Source organism: Pan troglodytes, chromosome 6 (assembly GCF_028858775.2).
Source record: "Pan troglodytes isolate AG18354 chromosome 6, NHGRI_mPanTro3-v2.0_pri, whole genome shotgun sequence".
Classification (NCBI taxonomy): domain Eukaryota; kingdom Metazoa; phylum Chordata; class Mammalia; order Primates; family Hominidae; genus Pan; species Pan troglodytes.
The window spans coordinates 132315999-132338760 of NC_072404.2; the positions used below are offsets into that span (position 1 = coordinate 132315999).

Below are 22762 nucleotides of genomic sequence, written 5' to 3' on the forward strand. Positions count from 1 at the left end.
GTTTGTTGTCTTCTCATGGTCACAAAATGGCGGTGATAGCTCCAAGCTTTGCAGCTGATAGAAAAAAAGAAGCTTGGACAATGCATGTATAGATCAGAGACCTCTCAGCAAGTGTGGGGTAGAGGCTGACAACAAAAGACCAGGATGAGACAATTACACAATGCTGCCAAGGCCAGCACAGATCAGAGACAGACTCAGAGATGGATGCTGTCTCTTCATTTAATGGGGAAACAGCAAAGTTTCAGTTTAGAATTAATACCAGTGGAAAAACAAGAGGAAAAATTCTGAATGTGGCTGAGTTAATCTCCATATGAATAGAAATTAATCTGGACATGATAGAAATTAAGTTAACAATAATGAAGTTTGCAGTCTCCTCTAATAGAGTGTCAGCTGCAGGAGGGCAGATATCTTGTCTGCCTTGTTCACTACTGTGGCAGATACTTCATTTTGAGTTGCCTACTCAAAATGCTTTCTTCCTTCCCCCTACTTCCCTCCTCCGTCCGTCTCTATCCTCCCTTCCTCCTTTCCTTCCTTCCTTCCTTCTTTCCTTCCTTCCTCCCGTCCTCCCTTCCTCCCTCCCCCTTTCTTTTTTTTTTTCCTAACACATCTTGAAGTACCTTTGAGATGTCAATATGCCTAGTCAAAGTACACATTTGCCGTTTCCTTTGAAAATATTGGTGGCCAAGTGATGAGCTGTGAGCAGTAGTGGGGTGGGGCTTCAGGAAATGCTCTCTAAAGGAAAGAAGCTCTTCTGACTTGCTCTTCCCTCTGCCCTTCTTCCTCCCTGGAATGTGGACCTGTTTCCTGGAGATGCAACAGCCCTCTTGCAGCCCTGGGAATAAAAACTGCATGCTGTACCAGAGGTAGAGCAGGCCAGTGGAAGGAGCCTGGGTGCTCTCTCTTTCTCTCTCTCTATCTATCTATATATATGTATATTATCTATATATATCTATATATCTATAACATACTATAATATATATTATCTCTATATATTATATATCTCTATATAATATATAGATATATAATATATATTCTCTCTCTCTTTATATATATATATATATATATATTTTTTTTTTTTTTTTTTTTGAGACAGGGACTCATTCTGTCACCCAGGCTGGAGTGCAGTGACGTGATCTTGGCTCACTGCAGCCTTGACCTTCCAGGATCAAATGATCCTCCCATTTCAGCCTCCTGAGTAGCTGGGACTACAGGCATGCACCACCACGCCTGGTTAATTTTTGTATTTTTTTGTAGAGACAGGGTTTCGCCATGTTGCCCAGCCTGGTCTCAAACTCCTATACTCAAGCAATCCACCCACCTCAGCCTCCCAGAGTGTTGGGACTACATGCATGAACCCCTGTGCCTGGCCAGAGCCTGGGCTTTGAGCAACTGCAGGAGCCCTGGACTCTGAGCTGTTTGTTCTGTGAGGAAAAAGAAACCTGTTTGATTAAACCACTATTATTTAGCTTTTCTGTTACATCAGCTGAACACAATTTTAAGAAATACAAACTTGAATCTCCCGTTCCTAAAATGGTGTCACCATAGAAGGCTCTCAATAGTCATGTGTAGAACGAATGAATGAAATACAAAGGCAGCACTAAAACTTAGTGACAGTAGACAGTTTAAGATGGCAACAAGATGCAGCACCACAGAACTACACGATCCCGGAGAGCCCTCCGTGCTGCAGTCTGCACTCATGGAGCATGAATGAACAGAGTGTGGACACTGCCCCAGGAATTCTGCCATACACGGCACCCTCTCCACCATCCCAAATGCATATGTGTCAGTTTTTCATGATTATCACATAAATGAAAAAACACAATTGGAAAGTTCTTGGAAAAGCTCTTAGAAAACTCACAGATACCCAAGAATATCCCACTCTGAGATATAATGTCCAGAAGGGCAATGTTGCCCTGAGATATTAAACCATGAAGAAGTGCTCACAGAACTCATGGAAGGTGGGTGTTTCCTTTGAACACAGTTTATTGGTAGCCATGGGCACTATTTGCTACCACCTAGTTGTGTAACTTTAAGAGACAGAAAAATAAAATCCCCTACTCAATGTTCAGCATTCCAAGTTTGAAGCCGGCACAGTTTAGTGTCCAGAGTGGAATTTCATATTCTTCTTTCAACCATAACATACCTACCAATTAGCACAACCTACCGATTTGCTCATAAAGCCCCATTCATCCGCAGCATAACATAAAGCTGCTTTTGATGGGGAAACAGCAACATTTCAGCGTTTAGAATTAATGCCAGTTCTAAACATAGACTTAAGAATGTACCTTTTTATTAACTACCCATTGAAAGCAACTCTTTCCATCCCCACATGGCACCACAGAACTACATGATCCCAGAAACTCCTTCACAAGAGGGTCTCCCCTATACAAGAAACAGGTTGGTATACAAGTCACTCAGCAAATTAAACTATTTACCTTATGCACTTAAGATAAAGATATTTTCTCTTAAGGAAGGATTTTCTTTGAAAATGATGAAGGTGGTTGGGTGCGGTGGCTCATGCCTGCAATCCCAACACTTTGGGAGGCTGAAGTGGGTGGATCACCTGAGGTCAGGAGTTCGAGACCAGCCTGACCAATATGGTGAAACCCCGTCCTACTAAAAATACAAAAATTAGCCAGGCGTGGTGATGGGCATCTGTAGTCCCAGCTACTCAGGAGGCTGAGACAGGAGAATTGCTTGAACCCAGCAGGCAGAGGTTGCAATGAGTCAACATCGTGCCCCTGCACTCCAGCCTGGGTGACAGAGCAAGACTCCGTCTCAAAAAAGGAAAAGAAAATGATGAAGTTGTGTGGGAAGAGCCTGACCATATCATGATTACTGTTTATTGTCTCCCTCCCCTCCCACTCTCCTGCTGCCAATATGTCCTAAGTTGTTAACTGCACAGCAGCCAGGGGTCTTTGTTTTGTTCACCAAAGTAGCTTCTGCACCTAGACCAGTGCTCGGCAAATCCTTCTTGATGAATGAACTGGACCAGAAGGCAGCATAACTGCATAGCATAGAGCAAATAGCCTATCAAAGATTTTTGTTGGAAATATAAGAATAGATTATTTCACCCACAAAACAAGAATACTTCTTAATATAGGTTATGAAATATATAGAATTATTCCTGGAAACATTTTCACAAAACCATCATCCTGTAGGGCTCACTTTCACCCATGCTTACTCCTCTGCTGGATTACCTTTTACTTTATGCTTCTCTTTCCTCTACCGTATCCATCTTCTCTGTAAGTTCAAATTCCTCCCATACCACAAAGACTGGCCCAAGGGCTATCCTCTCCATATAAGCCTTCTGCACATTAATTTCTCTCTCTTTTTGAATCCTTATGATAATTTATATTTTTCTTAAGACTCATCCCATTATCAATACTACTATAGTTATTTTGGGGATATCTTAATGGTAAATACCATTGACCCACACATCTCAAACAGCAACAAAATAAACAAAACATATGAAACAACAATTTTCAAGACACTTGGACATGAGGCAGTAAAGGACAGTGATTCCTGAGGGTTGGGAAACAAATGAGGTGAACCCTCCTGAGACAGCGTCCAGGTCCCAGTGTGAGAAGGGAAGACTGAGGGATAGCCCAATAGAAACACTGAACTGGGGAGACATTGTACAGAGTCTGAGGAGACCAAGACAGAGTTCACAGGAAAGAGTTTGGGATCATTTATTATGGAGGCCTTAGAAAACTAATATGGAGAAGGTGCAGTTTGACCGGTAAAACTTGTTTCTGTGAAGAGTTGCTCCTCAGAGGGAATTTTCTTCAACTCTTTCTTAGCCAATGTAAAAATAAAGACCTTGAAAATAAAATGTAATGTCCACAGAGGACAGTGTGTCATTTTGGTGATGCAGAGTTAAGTGTTCCTGCAGTGTAGAAGGATTTAACTTTGCAAATTTTGGATTTTTTTTTTTAAGACAGGGTCTCCCTTTGTCACTCAGGTTGTAGTTCAGTGGCATGATCATGGCTAACTGTAGCCTCACCTCCTGGGCTCCAGGGATCCTCCCACCTCAGTCTCCCAAGTAGCTGGGACGACAGGAATGTGCCAGCACACCTGGCTAATTTTTTTAATTTTTTATTTGTAGAGATAGGGGTCTCATTATGTGCCCCAACTGGTCTTGAACTCCTGAGCTCAAGTGATCCTCCCACCTCAGCTTCTCAAAGTGCTGACACGAGCTACTGTACCCACCCTGGAATTTTTTAAATGAATTGATTGAATATGATGGTTGTTCCCTGAGAATTAAGGTTTTTTGTTGTTGTTTGTTTGTTTGTTTTTTACCTTTTAGAGATGAGGTCTTGCTCTGTTGCCCAGGCTGGTCTTGAACTCCTAGCCTAAGGCGATCCTTCTATCTCAGCCTCCCAAACTGTTGGGGTTACAGGCATGAGCCACTATGCCCAGCCAAGTCTTTTTTCTATTATGATTTATGATGAACACACAATAGAAACTTTTTCCTTTTATCAATTCCACAGTCAGATTTCCCCAGTTGTTTCCAAAATGTCCAATATGTAGCTTTGAATAAATGAATACAAATGTCCTGTAGTGAAACAACGGGACACAACTCATAATGCATGTTGCACAGTCATTTTTCAACTGTGCTGTAATATGAAGTTGTGGTTAAGAATTTATACAGTCGGGATGAGTGAACCTTTCTAAGAATTGCTTTTGAAGAGCATCTGGGTAGCATATATCAAGGAACTTCAACATGTTCTTAACCTTGAGTCCACTTCTGCATATCTATCACAATAAAATCACTCTAAATTTAAAAAGAAAAAGTTATAAATGCAACAATATTCATCATGGAATTGCTGAAAATAGCAAAATATTAGTAATGACAATTATGGAATGGCTTAAAAATACTATGACATAGGCCGGGCGTGGTGGCTTATGCCTGTAATCCCAGCACTTTGGGAGGCAGAGGCGGGCGGATCACAAGGTCAGGAGATCAAGACCATCCTGGCTAACACAGTGAAACCCCATCTCTACTAAAAATACAAAAACAAAATTAGCCAGGCGTGGTGGCAGGTGCCTGTATTCCCAGCTACTTGGGAGGCTAAGGAGGGAGAATGGCATGAACCTGGGAGGCGGAGCTTGCAGTGAGCCGAGATTGTGCCACTGCACTCCAGCCTGGGCTACAGAGTGAGATTCTGTCTCAAAAAAAATAAAAATATAAAATATAAAATAAAATAAAAAATAGAAATACTATCACATAAGGAATACCATGCAATCATCAAATATGATGTTTAAGAGGACTATATACTACCATGGAAAATAATCTTCTAATGATAATAGGTAAGAGCAGCCTGTGGCTGGGCACGGTGGCTCACACCTATAATCCCAGCACTTTGGGAAACTGAGGTGGGCGGATCACCTGAGGTTTGGAGTTTGAGACCAGCGTGGCCAACATGGTGAAACCCCGTCTCTACTAAAAATATAAATAATTAACCAAGCGTGGTGGTGTGTGCCTGTAGTCCCAGCTACTCGGGAGGCTGAAGTGGGAGAACAGCATGAACCCAGGTGGCAGAGGTTGCAGTGAGCCGAGATCATGCCACTGTACTCCAGTCTGGGTGACACAGCCCGAATCTGTCAAGAAAAAAAAGAAAGAAAGAAAGAAAGAAAGAAAGAAAGAAAGAAAGAAGGAAAGAAGGAAGGAAGGAAGGAAGCAAAGAAAGAAAGGGAAAGAAAGAAAGAAAGAAAGAAAGAAAGAAAGAAAGAAAGAAAGAGCAGCCTGCAAAATCAAACTTACAGAATGAGTAAAACAATGTTAAACCTATGCTGGAAAAATACTAAAACATTTGCTAACAGTAGATACTTAGGGTCACTGTTCTTCATTATTTTTATATAATTTTTTCTATTTTCCAAATGGTATTGTGATTATTTTGACTCCAGATATGAACAGGCCAAAGCCAATTTATTCACGTGTAATCACCGGCTTTTTAAAATTTTTGATTGGTATCAATAGCTATAAATACAACTTACCCTTGAACACCCCAGGCTTAAACTGTGCAGATCCACTTATATGTGGATTTTCTTCTGCCTCTGCCACCCCTGAGACAGGAAGACCAACCCCTCTTTTCCTCCTCCTCAGCCTGCTCAGTGTGAAGACAAGAGGATGAAGACTTATGATGATCCACTTTCACTTAATGAATGGTAAATATATTTTCTCTTCCTTATTATTTTCTTAATAACATTTTTCTTTTCTCTAACTTATGAGAATATAGTATATAATACATATACAAAATGTATGTTAATCAACTGTGTATGTTATTGGCAAAGCTTTCAGTCAAGAGTAGGCTGTTAGTAGCTATGTTTTTGGGCAGTAGGTACAAAGGTTATACATACCAACCTGTGCAAGATGGTGAGATCCTGTCTCTACCAAAAAAAAAAATTTTTTTTTTAATTAGCTGGGCATGGTGGTATGTGACGGTGGTCCCAGCTACTCAGGAGGCTGAGGTGGGAGGATTGCGTGAGCTCAGAAGTTCAAGGATACAGTGAGCTAGGATCATGCCATTGCACTCCAGCCTGGGCGACAGAGAGATTCTGTGTCTATTAAAAAAAAAAAAAAGTCATACATGGATTTTTGACTGTGTGGAGGTTGGCGCTCCTAACCCCGCATTGTTCAAAGGTCAATTACAGTTACGTGGAGCTGAGAGAGCTATAGGCTTTTCCCCCTCTCCTTCCTCTGCAGCTTGAACATCCTTGCTACCAAGTAACATGTTAAAATGAAAGGAAGGCTCAGACCAAATTCTGACATGTGCTCAGGCACTTATTAGAAAGATCCTAAAAGTGTTTATATAACTTGTTCTGCAAGCTGGATGAAGTCCCTACTTTCAGAAATTTTAGGTGCTTTGCCACCCTTGCATGAAAGAAGCTGCGTGAATGAATCAGGACTCAGTTATCCATACAGTTGGCAGGAGGAAATTGGAAAACTTCCAATTATCAACTAGTCCCAAGAATGTTTAGGAATCATGCTTTTTGTACTATCATCCTTCCCACCTCCTTTTTTTTCTTTTTGGTACACTGGACAGGGTAACTTTAAAGTATTTTAGCCAATCTCACATCTTGACTTCCACTAATATTATAAATGAAAACTCATTTTTAATACTCCTGTTCTGCCTAGCAGAGGAAAAGGTAAACCCTCTCTGGTAGAAGATATCACCATCTTCACACTCTACCATTTTTTAAATAAACAATGTTCAGCATTCATTCAAAAATTCTTAGAAATATCAGGCTGGGCGCGGTGGCTCACATCTGTAATCCCAGCACTTTGGGAGGCTGAGGCAGGTGGATTACCTGAGGTCAGGAGTTCGAGAGCAGCCTGACCAACATGGCAAAACCCCATCTTTACTAAAAATACAAAAATTAACTGGGCATGGTGGTGGGTGCCTGTAATCCCAGCTACTCAGGAGGCTGAAGCAGAAGAATCTGGGAGGCAGAGTTTGCAGTGAGCCAAGATGGTGCCACTGCACTCCAGCCTGGGTGATAGAGCGAGACTGTCTCAAAAAAAAAGTTCTCAGAAATACAAAAAATTTGCTAGGCATTAGTGGCGAATGCCTGTAATCCCAGCTACTCGGGAGGCTGAGTCAGGAGAATGGTTTGAATCTGGGAGGCGGAGGTTGCGGTGAGCCGAGATCATGCCATTGCACTCCAGCCTGGGCAACAAGAGCGAAACTCCATCTCAAAAAAAAAAAAAAAAAAAAAAAATCAAAATAAGCCAAGAGAGGGGGAAAAAACCCAAATAAACAATAGCAATAGATCCACAGGTGATCCAGATGTTGAAGTTAACAGACAACGTGGTTTAAAGTAACTATGATTAATATGTTCAAAAATAAATAAACAGGCAAGGTGCAGTGGCTCACGCCTGTAATCCCAGCACTTTGGGAGGCCCACGCAGGTGGATCATGAGGTCAGGGGATTGAGACCACCCTGGCCAACATCGTGAAACCCCATCTCTACTAAAAATACAAAAATTAGCTGGGTGTGGTGGCGCTCGCCTGTAATCTCAGCTACTCCGGATGCTGAGGCAGGAGAATCACTTGAACCTGAGAGGCAGAGATTGCAATAAGCCGAGACCGTGCCACTGCACTCCAGCCTGGCAACAGAGTGAGACTCTGTCTCAAAAAATAAATAAATAAAAATAAATAAATAAAAAGGGATAGCAGATAAAAAGATGGAGAATTTCTTACCCTTTATAGAACTGAAATCTAAAAAAGAATGAAGTTGAAATTCCAAAGCCAAAGTACATTACCATTATAACAGTATTACATTTTTAGAAAGTTCTTGCTGAGTGTGAGCTGAGACAACATATGTGTTCTTTTGTGGAGTCACAATCTTACTACTCCCTAGCTAGGAGCTAAGGAGGCTCCTAAACGCCTACAGCCACTGTGGAAGTTCAGACACTAGCAGTCACATACTGATGAACTGAAGCCATTGCAAGGAAGCTGTGAGGGTTACATGACATCCTCAGAGTGCATAGATGAGCCAGCAAAACGAGGTCTCCTTCCAAACTTGGGATTTAGCTACCATAGGCAGCAATGCTGTTATGTAATTTAAGGGAACTTGGCAATAAATGAAATAACAGTTAATCTATAATTTCTCCAAATCACTGATCCTTAAAGTCGGGTTCAGGCAAACCAGAGTATGTAGACAATCTCCTAGGTTTTAGGGAGGAAATGCTAAAACTTATGTTTACGTTTAACTCATGTTTGAAATGCCTATATATTTATTTTACACCATGTACTTACTATGTTGGTATTGTAGAATATATTAACTTACAAATAAATAGATATGCATCTTTTGGAAGTAAGTTTAAATTTTTTTTTAATTGCTGGCCAAAGTTTGGAGACCATTTTTTTCTAAACCTACATATTTATTTACTAAATTCCATGTTGCATCTACTAAATCATGAATAAAATCTTACCACAGTTGGTTAATATCTGAATTTGGAGTTGCATTTGTTTCCTCAGTTTTCTTCATCTATAAATCCTCGGCACTCAGCTGTTTTGTGAACTAGGCTAAAATGGCGATCTCATTTGCAGAAAATAAAATAGTTTTCTCAAAGTGAAGTTATTTCCCATACATTTTTATTAAACCTTTGCTTATTGTTATTATTTGTTTTCTAGTGTGTTGGTAACAATAAAACAGATGAATAAGTAGAGAATTAGTAATAAAAGAAACATCAAGATATAGTTTTTTTATAGCTTGCCTGCTTTTTTTTAATACAGATACATGCTCTTATTTGTGATTTTTTTATTGCAGATGTATAATATACTCATATATTTATTCTTACCTTTTTTGATGGAATTAAATTTATCAGGTAAAGGTTTGGTAAGGTCGCTCTGACTCCCAAGATATGGTGATGCCTGGAAAAACTTGTGAAGATTATTTTATTTTATGGCTTTGTTATCTGGTATCTGTTAATAGCACTTGGAAGAATAACAAATTATTTATACACAAACAAACTGATAGTTATAAAAGCAGATTTTGAGAGTAGATAAGGGAAGGAAGTAAAGGCCTGCGGCAGCTAAAGAAGTGAGAAAGTCCAGTAAAAGGTACAGAAAATAAACTTCCTCCTACCTCCCAGTTTTGCCGGAGGCAGACCCTGCAACTGAGAGTCTTAAGAGTTGGAAGAAAACTCAGAAGTCATCTACCCCACTGTGACTGAAGGGATTCTGAAAACATGGGACTTACAGTATTAAAACTGGGAAAGTCCCAGCAAACCAGGAGGAGTTGGTCATGCCTCCTACCTTCCGCAAGAATACCTTTTGACATGATCACATATGCTATTATTGTTCCCAATTTACAGATGAGGTTGGGTGGTCAGCCAAACCTCTGTTAGAATATTCTCAGTGATGGGAAACTAGATAGTGGTTCTACTGGATGCTTCTGCCTCAGAATGAACTATTTTCCCCTCTCATTTACGCATTGGTCCTTTTTTTAATGAAAATCACATAGGACTTTTATTTGGTAAGTCTAGAAAATCAACTTGCTGAGAGGTCCAAAAAAAAAAAAAAAAAATCAAACAACAACCATACCCCTTCTTCCCTCCAACTCAAGTACATTCATTTCCCGTCCAAGTATTAATCAGGCCTGACCCTGTCGAGCTTCCAAGATCAGATAAGTTCGGGTGTGTTCAGGGTGGTATGGCCATAGACTTCATATTCATTTCAGTTTAGCCCAGCACACAGTACCTGTGCTAGGCCCAGGAGGGGATCTGAAAAAGAGCATGGACAAATGAACAAATCTAGAAAGACTATTTGATAAATGTGTCTAAACATGGTAGCCCAAAACAGTGCCTCTTTGGGAATAAAAGTGTAATATGCAATGCATACAAGAAATAGAAGTGTGGATAACTAAATCCAGACTGTAGCAAGCTGTTTGCTATAGTCTGCTATAAGTTGCTGTAGTTTGTCCAATCACTCATACTTGACAAGTTAATTCAAATTGGCTTGATTATGTGGACATCTTCAGCTCAAAGAGTAAATGACAAATTTATTCAGAGACAAAATTGTACTGTAAAAATAGTATTACGAAGATAATTTTGAAGGCCGGACATGGTGGCTTTCACCTGTAATCCCAGCACTTTGGGAGGCTGAGGTGGGTGGATCCCTTGAGCCCAGGATTTCAAGACAAGCCTGGGCAACATAGCGAAACCCTCTCTCTACTAAAAATACAAAAAAATTAGCCAGGCATGATGGCATGTGCCTGTGGTCCCAGCTACATGGGAGGTTGAGGTGAGAGAATCACTGGCACCTGGGAAGTCAAGGCTGCAATGAGCCATGATCGCGGCACTGTACTCCAGCCTCAGCAACAGGAGTGAGATTCTGTCTCAATAAAAAAAAAAAAAAGATAATATTGAGGGGGAGGAAGGAAAAACTCAAGGAAAGCCACAGTTACCATTACAATTATAATCCATATTCACTAACTATCATTACTAACAAGGATATAAAACCAGTTATGGTTAAATGTACTTAAGGTGTTAATTTAGCAGGTGTGCAATGACATTGCAATGTAGAATAAAACAGAAACCTGGAGTGATTTTTGCAATGCAAAGTAAAGAAGAGAGGCTACAATTAATATTAAAAATACAATTAATTTAGGTTGCTGTGGGCAATCACTTTACTTAACATTAGCCTGAAATGTACTTTAAGATAAAAATAATCTGGCTCTTCTTTCTTTCCTTTTTTTGGATTAGGTTTCCGCAGAGGCCAAATATACCAGATGACTGTGAAATCTTCACTTTAATTTGCATGCGTAAGTATAGTCTTGGATATTAGAAATGAGAAAAAATGAAATGTAACTGATCAAGTGTAAGGGAATACATCCTGATTAAGAGAATAGAATCAATTTTCGGAAATCTAGGAGTAAATGCTCTGTGTCAATAGAAACAAATTTAAGCTTACATCATGGCCAGCAGATTTTAAAAATTTCTACTGATAATTCTATAACATAAGTTTAACCTGCTTTCTGACTTTTTTAATGCAAAAGGTTGTTTAATTGACTTGTCTAAATCTGTCAGGTATTTTGGAGGTTCATATGCATGAACTTGACACTAAAAGCCAAAACCAGACAACAGCATGCTATGCACATGGGAAGTAAATAGATAACATATAATTTTTGTATTTGGCTTGGAATCATTTAAAGTGATGGTTATCACTAGTGCCAGCTATTTTTGATATCATGTAATTTTTCAAAGTGATATCTAGATGTGGCTCTGGTTCCTGAAATCTTAGCCAGTTATGGACCAAAAAATGCAGTTTTAAAATAAAGTAATAAAATTAGCATAGTTTTTTTTTTTTTTTTTGGACAGAGTTTCACTTTGTCCCCCAGGCTGAAGTGAGTGCAGTAGCACAATCTCGGCTCACTGCAAGCTCTGCCTCCCGGGTTCACGCCATTCTCCTGCCTCAGCCTCCCGAGTAGCTGGGATTACAGGCATCCACCACCACGCCTGGCTAATTTTTTGTATTTTTAGTAGAGACGGGGTTTCACCATGTTAGCCAGGTTGGTCTCGATCTCCTGACCTCGTGATCCGCCCACCTCGGCCTCTCAAAGTGTTGGGATTACAGGCGTAAGCCACCACGCCCGGCCAATATTTTACATATGCAGAATATTTTAGACAATGGATTTTTATTTTGATTAAAAGTGCTATACAAATAAAAAATAAAAATAAAACCTCTTGGGTTTGAGTGTCAAGAAATTAAAAAATGTATACCATTACACTTCCACACTATTTAAAGTGCAACTGACAAACTGCCCCATCTTAGAGTATTTTCCCAAGAGTAAAGAGGGTGAGTACCAGAGTAAAGAATAAATAGAGTAATTAAAGAAAGTGGGTAATATTGTTACTTTTCATGATTAGTTAGCCTAAGAAGCAAGAGAGCTGGCAGAACTTTAGAGGGTTCCTTAAAATAAATTTCTGGTCTTTTTGTTGAACACATCTGATCTATCTGTTGTCTCTAAGATTTTTTTTTTAATCTCATCCATCTTCCTCTGGTCTTGTCTCCTGATTATATTTTAGCAGTGTAAGGGAGAGGCTATGTTCACTTCTCTACTTCTTTCCAAAGAAATTTTCTTTTTTCTTTTTCTTTGAAAATAAGAAAACAACTTTCATTGGCTGGGGCAAGGTTTTAGGGTGGAAAAAGCATTAGGTTGCTTTCAGATTTTTTATACAGGGCTCCAATTGTTTTATTTTTTATATTATTATTATTATTATTTTGGAGACAGAGTCTCACTCTGTTGCCCAGGCTGGAGTGCAGTGGCATGATCTTGGCTCACTGCAACCTCCGCCTCCCAGATTCAAGTGATTCTCCTGCCTCAGCCTCCGGAGTTTCTGGGCTTACAGGCATGTGCCATCACGCCTGTCTAATTTTTGTGTTTTTAGTAGAGACAGGGTTTCACCATGTTGGCCAGGCTGGTCTCCTATTCCTGACCTCAGGTGATCCATCCGCCTCAGCCTCCCAAAGTGCTGGGATTACAGGAGTGAGCCACCACGCCCCACCTGATTATTTTATTTTGTATTCTTGCTTTTAGAATTATTCCGTATATCAACACAGCTGGTCTTATTACAATAATTTTGATATTTTAAACAAATCAATGATGCTAAGGAACGTCACTGAGTGGTGACATGTCTGTGAAAGCCTTTATATGGAAACTAAGATATCTTTGTTAGGAATGGGGAAACAAAGGTAAATGTGATAATAATGTATCATAATGTCTCAACTTAGTCATTGTGAATCTCTCACTGTCAGATTAAGATGTACATGCAGTGTATGTTAATTACGGAAATGCATTCTGCCTTATACATGCAGAATTATATCTTAGAGAACTTCTCCCCAAGCTTTTTGCTAACCAAATCATCTTTTCAACTATATACAGGTCTTTGAAATTCCATCTCTTCAATATTTTATGAGAGAGTGTGTTGACTTGAAGAAGTTAGAAATGGCAAATTCCCTTCCAAACCTGTTTTTCTGCTCTTACTATATCTCTAAACTAAACATGTTGGATTTGCACTTATTCGGGTCTAGGTAAGTCACTAAATAAGGATAATCAGTTATGTAGGATGTTATTCATGAGTATAGAATATGACCAATTCAAAAACCCAACCAGTGAACATGGATGAGATTTTTTAAATAAAAACCAACAAGTCAGAACAGTTATTTCTTGTGTTTAAATTTCAGATGAACTCTGAAAATTGTTTACAAAAGTAGATTCTTAAATTTATAACAAAGTATAAAACTAAAGACTATGACAGCCAATATAAGCATATATCCCTTCCAAATATCACAAACAAGAAACAAAACAGAAATACTTTTAAAGAACTTTTAAAGTTCTTCGCTGATATACTGGTTTCTTATTCAGCTCAGATATTTTATCAGACTAAGATATATACTTTAACCAAATATATAAACCAATTTAAGAGGAATTTAGGAGCATATTGCTTTTGACATAGTTATTATAAGTTAATGGTCATTTCACTACTATTATCCATTCCAAAGGTGCTTACACCTTTAGAAACAAACTTTTTTTTTTTTTTGAGACAGAGTCTTGCTCTGTCACCCAGGCTGGAGTGCAGTGGTGCGATCTCGGCTCGCTGCAACCTCCGCCTCTCGGGTTCAAGCAATTCTCCTGCTTCAGCCTCCTGAGTAGCTGGGACTACAGGCGCGTGCCACCACACCAGGCTAACTTTTTGTATTTTTAGTAGAGATGGGGTTTCACCATGTTAGCCAGGATAGTCTCGATCTCTTGACTTCATGATCCGCCTGCCCCGGCCTCCCAAAGTGCTGGGATTACAGGTGTGAGCCACCGTGCCCGGCCAGAAACAAACTTTCAAGGAAGCTCACCACGTGCTGGTGGCCAAATCTTAACTTTTGCCCCTGAGTTATATCTTAGTATTCTTTGTGTCTGTGTTTGTAAAATGTAAGATTTGGAATTTCTTTTCATGTAATTGATTTTTCATTCCTTTATACAACACTCAATATTGATGAACATGTACCATGTGCCAAATGCAGCACAATTTGTACTAGATTAAAATTCAGAGGACTAAAATTAACCACAACAATAACAAATTACTTAACCTTAAAGGCCTCCATTTAATAACAGAGAGGAAAGATATGGACAAGGTGTTCTGCTCAGCATTTTTGGTATGCATATCACTCAATCTTCACAACAACCATATGTAAAAGGCATAAGTGTAACCCATTGTACAGATGAAGTAACTTAATAACTTGCCAAAGAGCACCCAGTTAGGGAAAGGCAGGATCAGAAATACAGCCCAGCACTGTCTACTCTAAACTTGGTTGTTAATGACCTTCCTGGTGCTGCATCTCACAGGGAAGAGACAGTGAGCTCAGTGGGTGGAGGGAGCTGGTGTTACCAAGGAGGTGGTATTTCAAGTGGTTCTCTAAATAACCCGTTATCAGGCAGTTGACGCAGGAAAGAATGTTGGTCAGGGAAATGGAGCACAGAGAAGTGTATTATAGGCAGGTTGTGTGGAGCAGGTCCAAAAGTGTGAAAGAGAATAGCATGTTTGCCAAAATGCTGGTGCTATTAAGGTAGGCAGAAGTGCCCTTGCAGAAGGCCTGAATACCACCTAGATTCCATCCTTTAGTTAGACACTGGGATAAAAGTAGGAGTGCAGTAGGGGTGGGGCCTTAAATAATTTTATGCAAGGAACGAGTTATCGGATTTGTGCTTTAAAAGGTAACTGGTAGAGAAGTGTGGAAAGTGGATGGAAGGAGGCAGTGGTGGTGCTGGCCGTGGTGCAAATAGAGGCAGGGAGCCCACTGCCTTGTTCTCTATGAATGATGATCAGGCTATCACCAAAGGCTGAGAGAAGTGGCGGCCTGAGTCTTGATGTACAGTGGAATATAGAGAGGAAAGGAGGTACATGATGCTCAGATTTCTGAATTAGGGAACTGGAAGGATGGTGCCCATTCCTTGATGGAACTCTAAAAGGAACAGATGAGGGTGAAGAGGTAATGCATTCCATTCTGCATGTGATGAGCTTGGTGACTGTGTGCCATTCCACTGGGTGATTACCAAGAAGTAGTTAGGCATATCTGGGGTGTCATTATTTCATTAATGGTCCCACTCAAGAGCCCCCCCCTTATCCGTGCTCTGCCTGTTTTTTTGTTTGTTTGTTTGTTTTTTTGTGAGGCAGAATCTCACTGCTACACCCAGGCTGGAGTGCAATGGTGCGATATCGGCTCACTGCAACCTCCACCTCCTAGGTTCAAGCGGTTCTCCTACCCCAGCCTCCCGAGTAGCTGGGACTATAGGTGCGTGCCACCATGCCCGGCTGATTTTTGTATTTTTAGTAGAGACAAGGTTTCACCATATTGGCCAGGCTGGTCTCAAACTCCTGACCTCAAGTGATCTGCCTGCCTCAGCCTCCCAAGGAGTGCTGGGATTACAGGTGTGAGTCACTGCGCCAGGCCTGCCCTGCCTGTCTTATCAGTCACCAAGGCCTGTCACTTCTGCCTCCCCTCCCTTCCTTCCTCCCTTCCTTCCTTCTCTCCTTCCTTCACTCCTTCCTTCCCTTTATTTTTCTCTCTCTGCCTCTTTCTTCCCTTCTTCCCCTTCTCCCCCCTCCCTCCTTCCCTTCCCCCTCTCCCTCTTTCTCTCTTTCTTTCTTCCTTTTCTTTCTCTCCTTTCTTCTTTCTCTTTCTCTCCCTTTCTTTCTTTCTTTCCCCTTCCTTTCTCTCCCCTTCCCCTTTTTCTCTTCCTCCTTCTTTCCTTTCTTTTTCTTCTTTCTCTCTCTCCTTCCTTCTTTCTCTCTTCTTTCTTCCTTTCTTTTCTTTCTCTATCTTTCCTTTCTCTCGCTCCCCTTCCCTTCCCCTTTTCCTTCCTTCCTTCCTTCCTTCCTTCCTTCCTTCCTTCCTTCCTCCCTTCCTCCCTCCTCCCTCCTCCCTCCCTCCCTTCCTTCCTCTCTCTTTCTCTCTTTCTTTCGACAAGGTCTCACCCTGGAGTGACTGGCACAATAACAGCTCACTAAAGCCTCAAACTCTCAGGCTCCAGTGATCCTCCAACCTCAGCCTCCTGAGTAGCTGGTAGTACAGGCACACACCACCACACCCAGCTAATTTTTAAAATTTTTTTGTACAGACAAGGTCTCCCTGTGTTGCCTGTGCTGTTCTCAAACTCCTAGACTCAAGTGATTCTCCCACCTCGGCCTCCCAAAGTTTTGGGATTACAGGCGTGAGCCATCTACATCCTTAATATTTCTTAAATCTCCGCTTAAATAAATCTCTGAGTTGGTCATTTGGATTGGTGTGTGCAATGCCCCGTAACTATGAACACCTTAGCGTTTCTAGTAGGCCCTTCAAAATGACTCAGGCCTGTATCTTTAGCTTTGTCTCTATCCACACCACTCTGCAGAGGCTGCACTCCAGCTATACTGAAGCAGCCACAGTTTGCAAGAGATTATGCTTACTCACTTCTGTTTTGAAGCACAAAGGCATGTGTACAGTCCCCACCACATGCCAGGATGCACACCAGGAGAGGCAATGATGAGTAATATAGGGCTGACTTCCCAGGAGCGCCTAGTAGAAAATTAGAAGATTGTGACTTAGCGGAGTCATATTCATGTCCATTCATTGAAGTTCATTGACAGCAAAAAGCCAGGCCTCCGGATGTTCATTTAAATTAAGTAGTCAATATCCTAATTCAGTGACTCGCAGAGAATCTGGTGGGTTATTTAATCATCACATAAAATAGGTGGTTCATGTACTCATGTTGAGGCAGGAGACTAGGGTCTGGAGGCAGGGAAACTAAGGACTTCCTTGAACTACATTGAAAGGAAAACCCTAACTTTCCACGCCTAAGTAACAAAAGGACCAGAGGCTACCTTTGACCTTTTCTGCCTAGCAGATGGGAAATTGGCTGTCTGTAACCAATCAGACTGACTGCGGGTCCAATCTTCATTTGCAACTTTGTAACTTCACTCCAGCCTCTGAATGGTTGTTGTCCACAACTAATCAGACTGTGGGCGAGTCTTCGTTTGCATAGAAGCATAACTTCATTAAGTACATCCCAGCCTCTGATTGGTTGTTTTTTGCAACCAATCAGATGTTTGCACAGGAGTGTTACCTTTGTATCTTCATTTCAGCCTCTGGTTGGCTGCTTTCTGCAACCAATCAGACTGATTGCAGGCTACCACTTCATTTACGTGAGATGAGCATGAAGTTGCCAAAGGGAAACTTCTTGGGGGTATTTGGACCCAAGAAGATTCTGTATTCGGCCTTTGAGCCGCTGCTCCGCCCGCTCCCACAATGTAGAGTGTACTTTCGTTTTCAATAAATCCCTGCTTTCGTTCTTTTGTTGCTTCTCTGGGTGTTTTGTCCAATTCTTTGTTCAAAACGCCAAGAACCTGGACAACCTGCAGTCACGATCCTTTACTGGTGACAATATTGTTTTATTTTACTGAGATTCCATGTATCAGTGTTAGACACAAAAATCATTTGGTCATGTGCTGCCATAAATAACTATAAAGAAAGTCTATGTGTGCCAATTTCACTTATTCTGGCCTGGATCTCACTGTAGTAGATCAAATGTGAGGAAGAAACAGTAGCCGAGAGAGGCTGGAATTAGTAAAAATTTAAGAGTAGTTCCATCCATTATGTATGCCGTAATAGGCCCTATATGTGAAAAGTTAAAGGAGCTTATTTAATTATGAAGGAAACTATTATACAAGTAAGCAAAACAATTTATAATAAAATATTCTTTATGCTCAGAATTTTAAAAATAGATGTAGACTGGAAAACCTGCAATTTCCTCATTACCATCTAATACATAGAAAGTCAAATCACTTACGGACAGAAACAGACTTGAAAATTTCAGCTGAGAAAACATTTTAGAATAAAAGAAACATTTTATTCAGCACAGTCAAAACAAAACAAAAACAACAAAACAATGTTTAAAATGGACTTTTTGTTAGAGGTGGCCGTTTCACAGTCAAAATTATCCCAGAGAATTGTTTATATTAAAAACAGGCTGAGAATAGTTTGACCTCTGATCACCAAAAAACCTGGAGGATAAACATTCATCTGTCAAGATTTCTCTGGAAAATCCCTTCGCTGCTTCAAAGAGACAGAACAAAGGTAAATAGCATCTGCCACCCAAATCTTGCTGAATAGAGTGATTTATCTTCAGGCCTACTAGCCGGCGACAGGAGCGCACCTCCTCCCTTCTCCTAGCTTCCCGGGTTTATTCATTCCCTGAGCCTGAATCCTGATAAGGGAGCAGAGTAGGGTTTAAGACCTCGGACCCCAGAATACACCACTGCAATTGAATTTTGGTTCCACCTTAAGGTAAACTACGCAGCTGCTGTGAGCCTCAGTTTCCCTACCTATAGAAAGAGGATCGTAGTGGGGAATTGTTGCAGGGGTTAAATGAGATTGTACGGAGCGTGGAGCAGTGACTGGCGTGTGGTAAACGCTCAACTTATGCGGGTTGTAACTGCCTGAGGAGTTTCCTTCGGCGCGCCACTTGGCCTTCTCTTTCTAAATATTAGCATAATAAATATAAATGGACCCAGAACGCGAGGGGGCAGGGGCCACGTGATCGCTCCACGAAAGCCACTTGTAGGGACCTTTAGAGAGTTAGCAATAAGGCTGGAGAAGGAAAAGCCGGCGCGCCCGCGGCCCGCGCGATTTCCCGCCGAGCCCGCGTCCCCGGCGGCGGGCGGGCTCCGGGGGCGCCCGGGCCGCGGCGGCGGCGGCGGCGCGAGCTGCGCCTCCGGGCCGGTGAATCATCCCGGCAGACACCGAGAGCCGCGGCAGCAGAGAGGAGCGCTGAAACATGGCTGAAGCGGCCACGGGCTTTCTGGAGCAGCTCAAGTCCTGCATAGTTTGGTCTTGGACGTATCTGTGGACCGTGTGGTTCTTCATCGTGCTATTCCTGGTCTACATCCTGCGGGTGCCTTTGAAAATCAACGACAATTTGAGCACAGGTAAGGCCTGGGAGCCGGGCCCGCGGCGCCCACCCCTCCCCCGCCCCGGAAAGTTAGTGCAACTCGCGCGGGGCCGCGGCCAGGCGCGCGCTCGGGGACGCGCCAGGGCCCGCGCACCGGAGGCCCGCGGCTACCCGCCAGCAACGCGGCGGCTTAGGCGGCGGGGCCGGGCAGCTGGGCGCGCGGGGGCGGCCGGTGGCCTTCACGGCCCCGCGGAGGAAGAGCTGCGCCGCGCACAGACCGCAAGGCGGGCCGGGCCGGGCCGGCAGCCGCCCTGCTGCGTCGCTGGTGGTCGGGAGACGGAGAAGGACGGGTGTCGCGGGCGAAGGAGTTCCCAGGACACCCCCTCGGGTGTCTGCGCCGGAACTCCGAGGGTTCCCCGGAGTTAGACCGAGTCCTTCCTCACGCCCTCCCGGCTGTGGGTGCCAAGCGGCCGAAGTGTGGTCGGGGAGGCGCCCTCCCGCCCGGCCGCGGAGGCCCGAGGGCGGCTGCCGGAGCGTGCTCGGCGGCGAAGCCCCCTGACCCGGCCGGGCTGTCCGGGCGGCGCCCTCCGTGGCCCGGAGTTGCGTCTTGCCGGGCGTGGGGCTGTCTCTCTGGTTGGGTAGTGGGGAGAGGGGTTCCCGAAGGCACTCTTGGGAGTGTATGGATGACGTGTCAGGTCACCAAATGGATTGTCGAAGGGACCGGAGGGAAGAGGGGAGAGCTGGAATTTCTGAGGGTTTCGGTTGCAGTTTTCAGTGATCTTTGCTGGTCTCCCTTCCCTGTAAAGCTACATATGCTCAGCAAGTGCCGCGTGCCTCCCATCCTTGGTCGGTGGTAAATGCAGGAGGTAATTAACAGGATCTTCACAAACTTGGAGCCAGCCCACTGAGTCGTTAAAAAAACACTCGCAAAGAAAACACACGAGCCTTAACACTCCAGAGAGTTCCGAAACACAAAGTAAATTTTGAGCTAAGGGTTACAGTCCTTTAAATCTGGAAATTTCAAGGTAGAGTGTTTTTGTTTTTGTTTTAAATTTTAATTTCACAGTACTGGGAAATTCTTACAGTCCTGAAGATATATACATATGTACACATATATATCTTCCCTTGTTAATCTCCATACTCTGGGAGTGCAAGTCTGGAAATGCATTTTCCTCAGGTGTTTAGCTGCATTAAAACGCTTTATAAAACGCTTGAGATAATGTACTCATTTTGTTAGGAAACTTGTACCTTTCAGATACTAACTTAAGTATTTTGATTACTAACTTGAACTCATGTTCATATTTACATTTGTTTTGTAGTATCCCTCGGGATCGTGTCCCTGGGAGGCGGATAGGATTCAGCACTCTAGAATTGTCTCACCATTTGAATAGGTGCTGCTCAGCCCTTTTGAGTCTGTCATCGGAAAGACCATGGCTTTCTCGCTTTTCATCTTTTTGGATGGCTGCTTGTCGCAATATTGTCTTCTTCGCTTTAGACAAGTATGTCTCCAGGATACCTTCTGGTCTCAAAGTTCTATACCTTTAAGAAGTTGTTTGAATATATGTTTTAATGGAATTACGTATTTGTTGGTAACAGTGTTAGTCTGTTTTGTGCTGCTGTAACAGAATACCACAGATTGGGTAATTTTTAAAGAACACATTTTATTTCTTGTAGTTCAGGAGTCAGGGAAGTCTTGAGATCAAGGGACTGGCATGTGGGGAGGTCCTTCTTGCTGTCATCCCTTGGTGGAAGGTGGAAGGGTAAGAGAACATGAGAAAACAAGAGGGGGCCCAATTTCACTTTTATAACAAACCTACTCCCTCAATAACAAAATTAATTCATTCTTGAAGGCAGAGCCTTCATGACCTAATTACCACTCACAGGTCCCACCTTTCAACACTTTTGCACTTGGGATTAAGTTTCAAACACACTAGTTTTTAAAATATTAATGTTTCTCCTTATTACACACTTAAAATTTTATTTCATGATATACATTTGTATATCACATTTTCATCAGTTAGGTTAAATAATTACCCATGTATATATGTGTAAGTGTCACATCCAGTGCTCTGTGCAGATCAGGCAAGAAGCAAAATATCTACTGGGAAAATGTGTACTTCTTAAGGAAGGGCATTGTTAGGTCTTCTAGCAATTTAAATCTAGCATTTCTCAGAGATGCCTTTGTTAATTTGTGTAGGGGCAGTTCTAAGAGATAGCGAAAATATGAAGATGAACGTGCCATCCGGGCTGTACCTTGCTAGACACATGATAGAAGACCTGATGATGCTGGACTTTTCAGTTTGGTTTCATGCTCATTTCAGTCATAAAGAAAGATAAAAGGGGAAGCACACAGAGAGCACTCACCTCTCTGCTGTTTTTATGAGAGGGTAGCAGGATCTGGGGTGGGAGGAGGACTTTGGCATTAATTTTGAGACATGAAATTATAGCCACAAACCACCCTAGAACAGTTTAGGTTTTTCAAAAAACAGTTGCAGACATTAGAGGCCTATTTTCTTCCCTTTTAAGTAACAGTGAGAAGTTATAGTAGGAAAACTGCCAAAAGGTTGTTGTCAACTTAATTCCCTCCTTTCCTTGCCAATTCCCCTCCCCTTTGGGAAAAAGTTTCTGTACTGAAGTTATTGGCAAGGAAGGCCTAGGGAGAAAGAAGTCATTAGCCAGCACCTCTGGGAGGGGAGGCAGCGGCTAGCCTGGTCTAACTTGTCCTTGCAGGGAGGTCTAAAAGAGTTCTAATGGGACTAACTTTGCTGTTCTTCAGCCCTGTGGTGCTTACTCTTCCTGTGATGAAGGCAAGTGTGTTCCTGGAGAGGTTACTGAATCTGGAGCTGCTTTTAGGGAGTTGCAGATGGCGCAGGCCTCCCTTCCTCCTCAAGGAAGCCAAAGACACCATCACAATCAGGCAGCCAGGAGCCAGGGCTTCCATAGGCCCAGCTCTGTACCTGTAGGGGGATGGAATCTGGTAAAAGTGTTCTGGAGTCGTTCTTGGATATCTGCTTGGTATCTTCTCAATATCTTGACCATCTGTGACAATTTTAATCCTCATTTGATCATATTTTATGGTAAATGAGCTTAACTCGATTTTTTTTTTCAATTTAGATGCCTCCTAATGTACTATAACAGGTGCTATGATAAGAAAGATGAATGAGTTTGTAAAACCCAGGGTAAATAAGGAGTTTACTACAAGAATACAACTTCCCATATGCAAGATGGGGCTGGGCAAGGCTGTGAGAGCTTCTCTTGAATTGAGCCTAAGAGGATGAGGAGAATTCCATGATTGAGGACTCAGAGGTGGACCTCCCAAACAAAGGGACAA

General features: G+C 42.2%; 1 protein-coding gene and 1 long non-coding RNA gene across 9 annotated transcripts in view; both read left to right on the forward strand.

Moving 5' to 3' along the window:
* Positions 1-6083: 6083 nt before the first annotated feature.
* On the forward strand, positions 6084-13482 carry LOC134810561 (uncharacterized). The gene is made up of 3 exons (XR_010158950.1): positions 6084-6171; positions 11216-11274; positions 13396-13482. It is a non-coding gene; the product is annotated as an uncharacterized LOC134810561 (long non-coding RNA).
* A 5720-nt stretch (positions 13483-19202) lies between these two features.
* The window catches only part of ST7 (suppression of tumorigenicity 7), a 274150-nt gene continuing 270590 nt past the window's right edge, over positions 19203-22762 (forward strand). For 3 of the 8 annotated variants that reach the window (XM_024357614.3, XM_063813857.1, XM_024357615.3), the window contains exon 1: positions 19204-19468. In XM_024357614.3, the coding sequence (XP_024213382.1) occupies positions 19318-19468 (151 nt within the window). In that variant the 5' untranslated portion in view covers positions 19204-19317. 8 annotated transcript variants of the gene reach the window in all.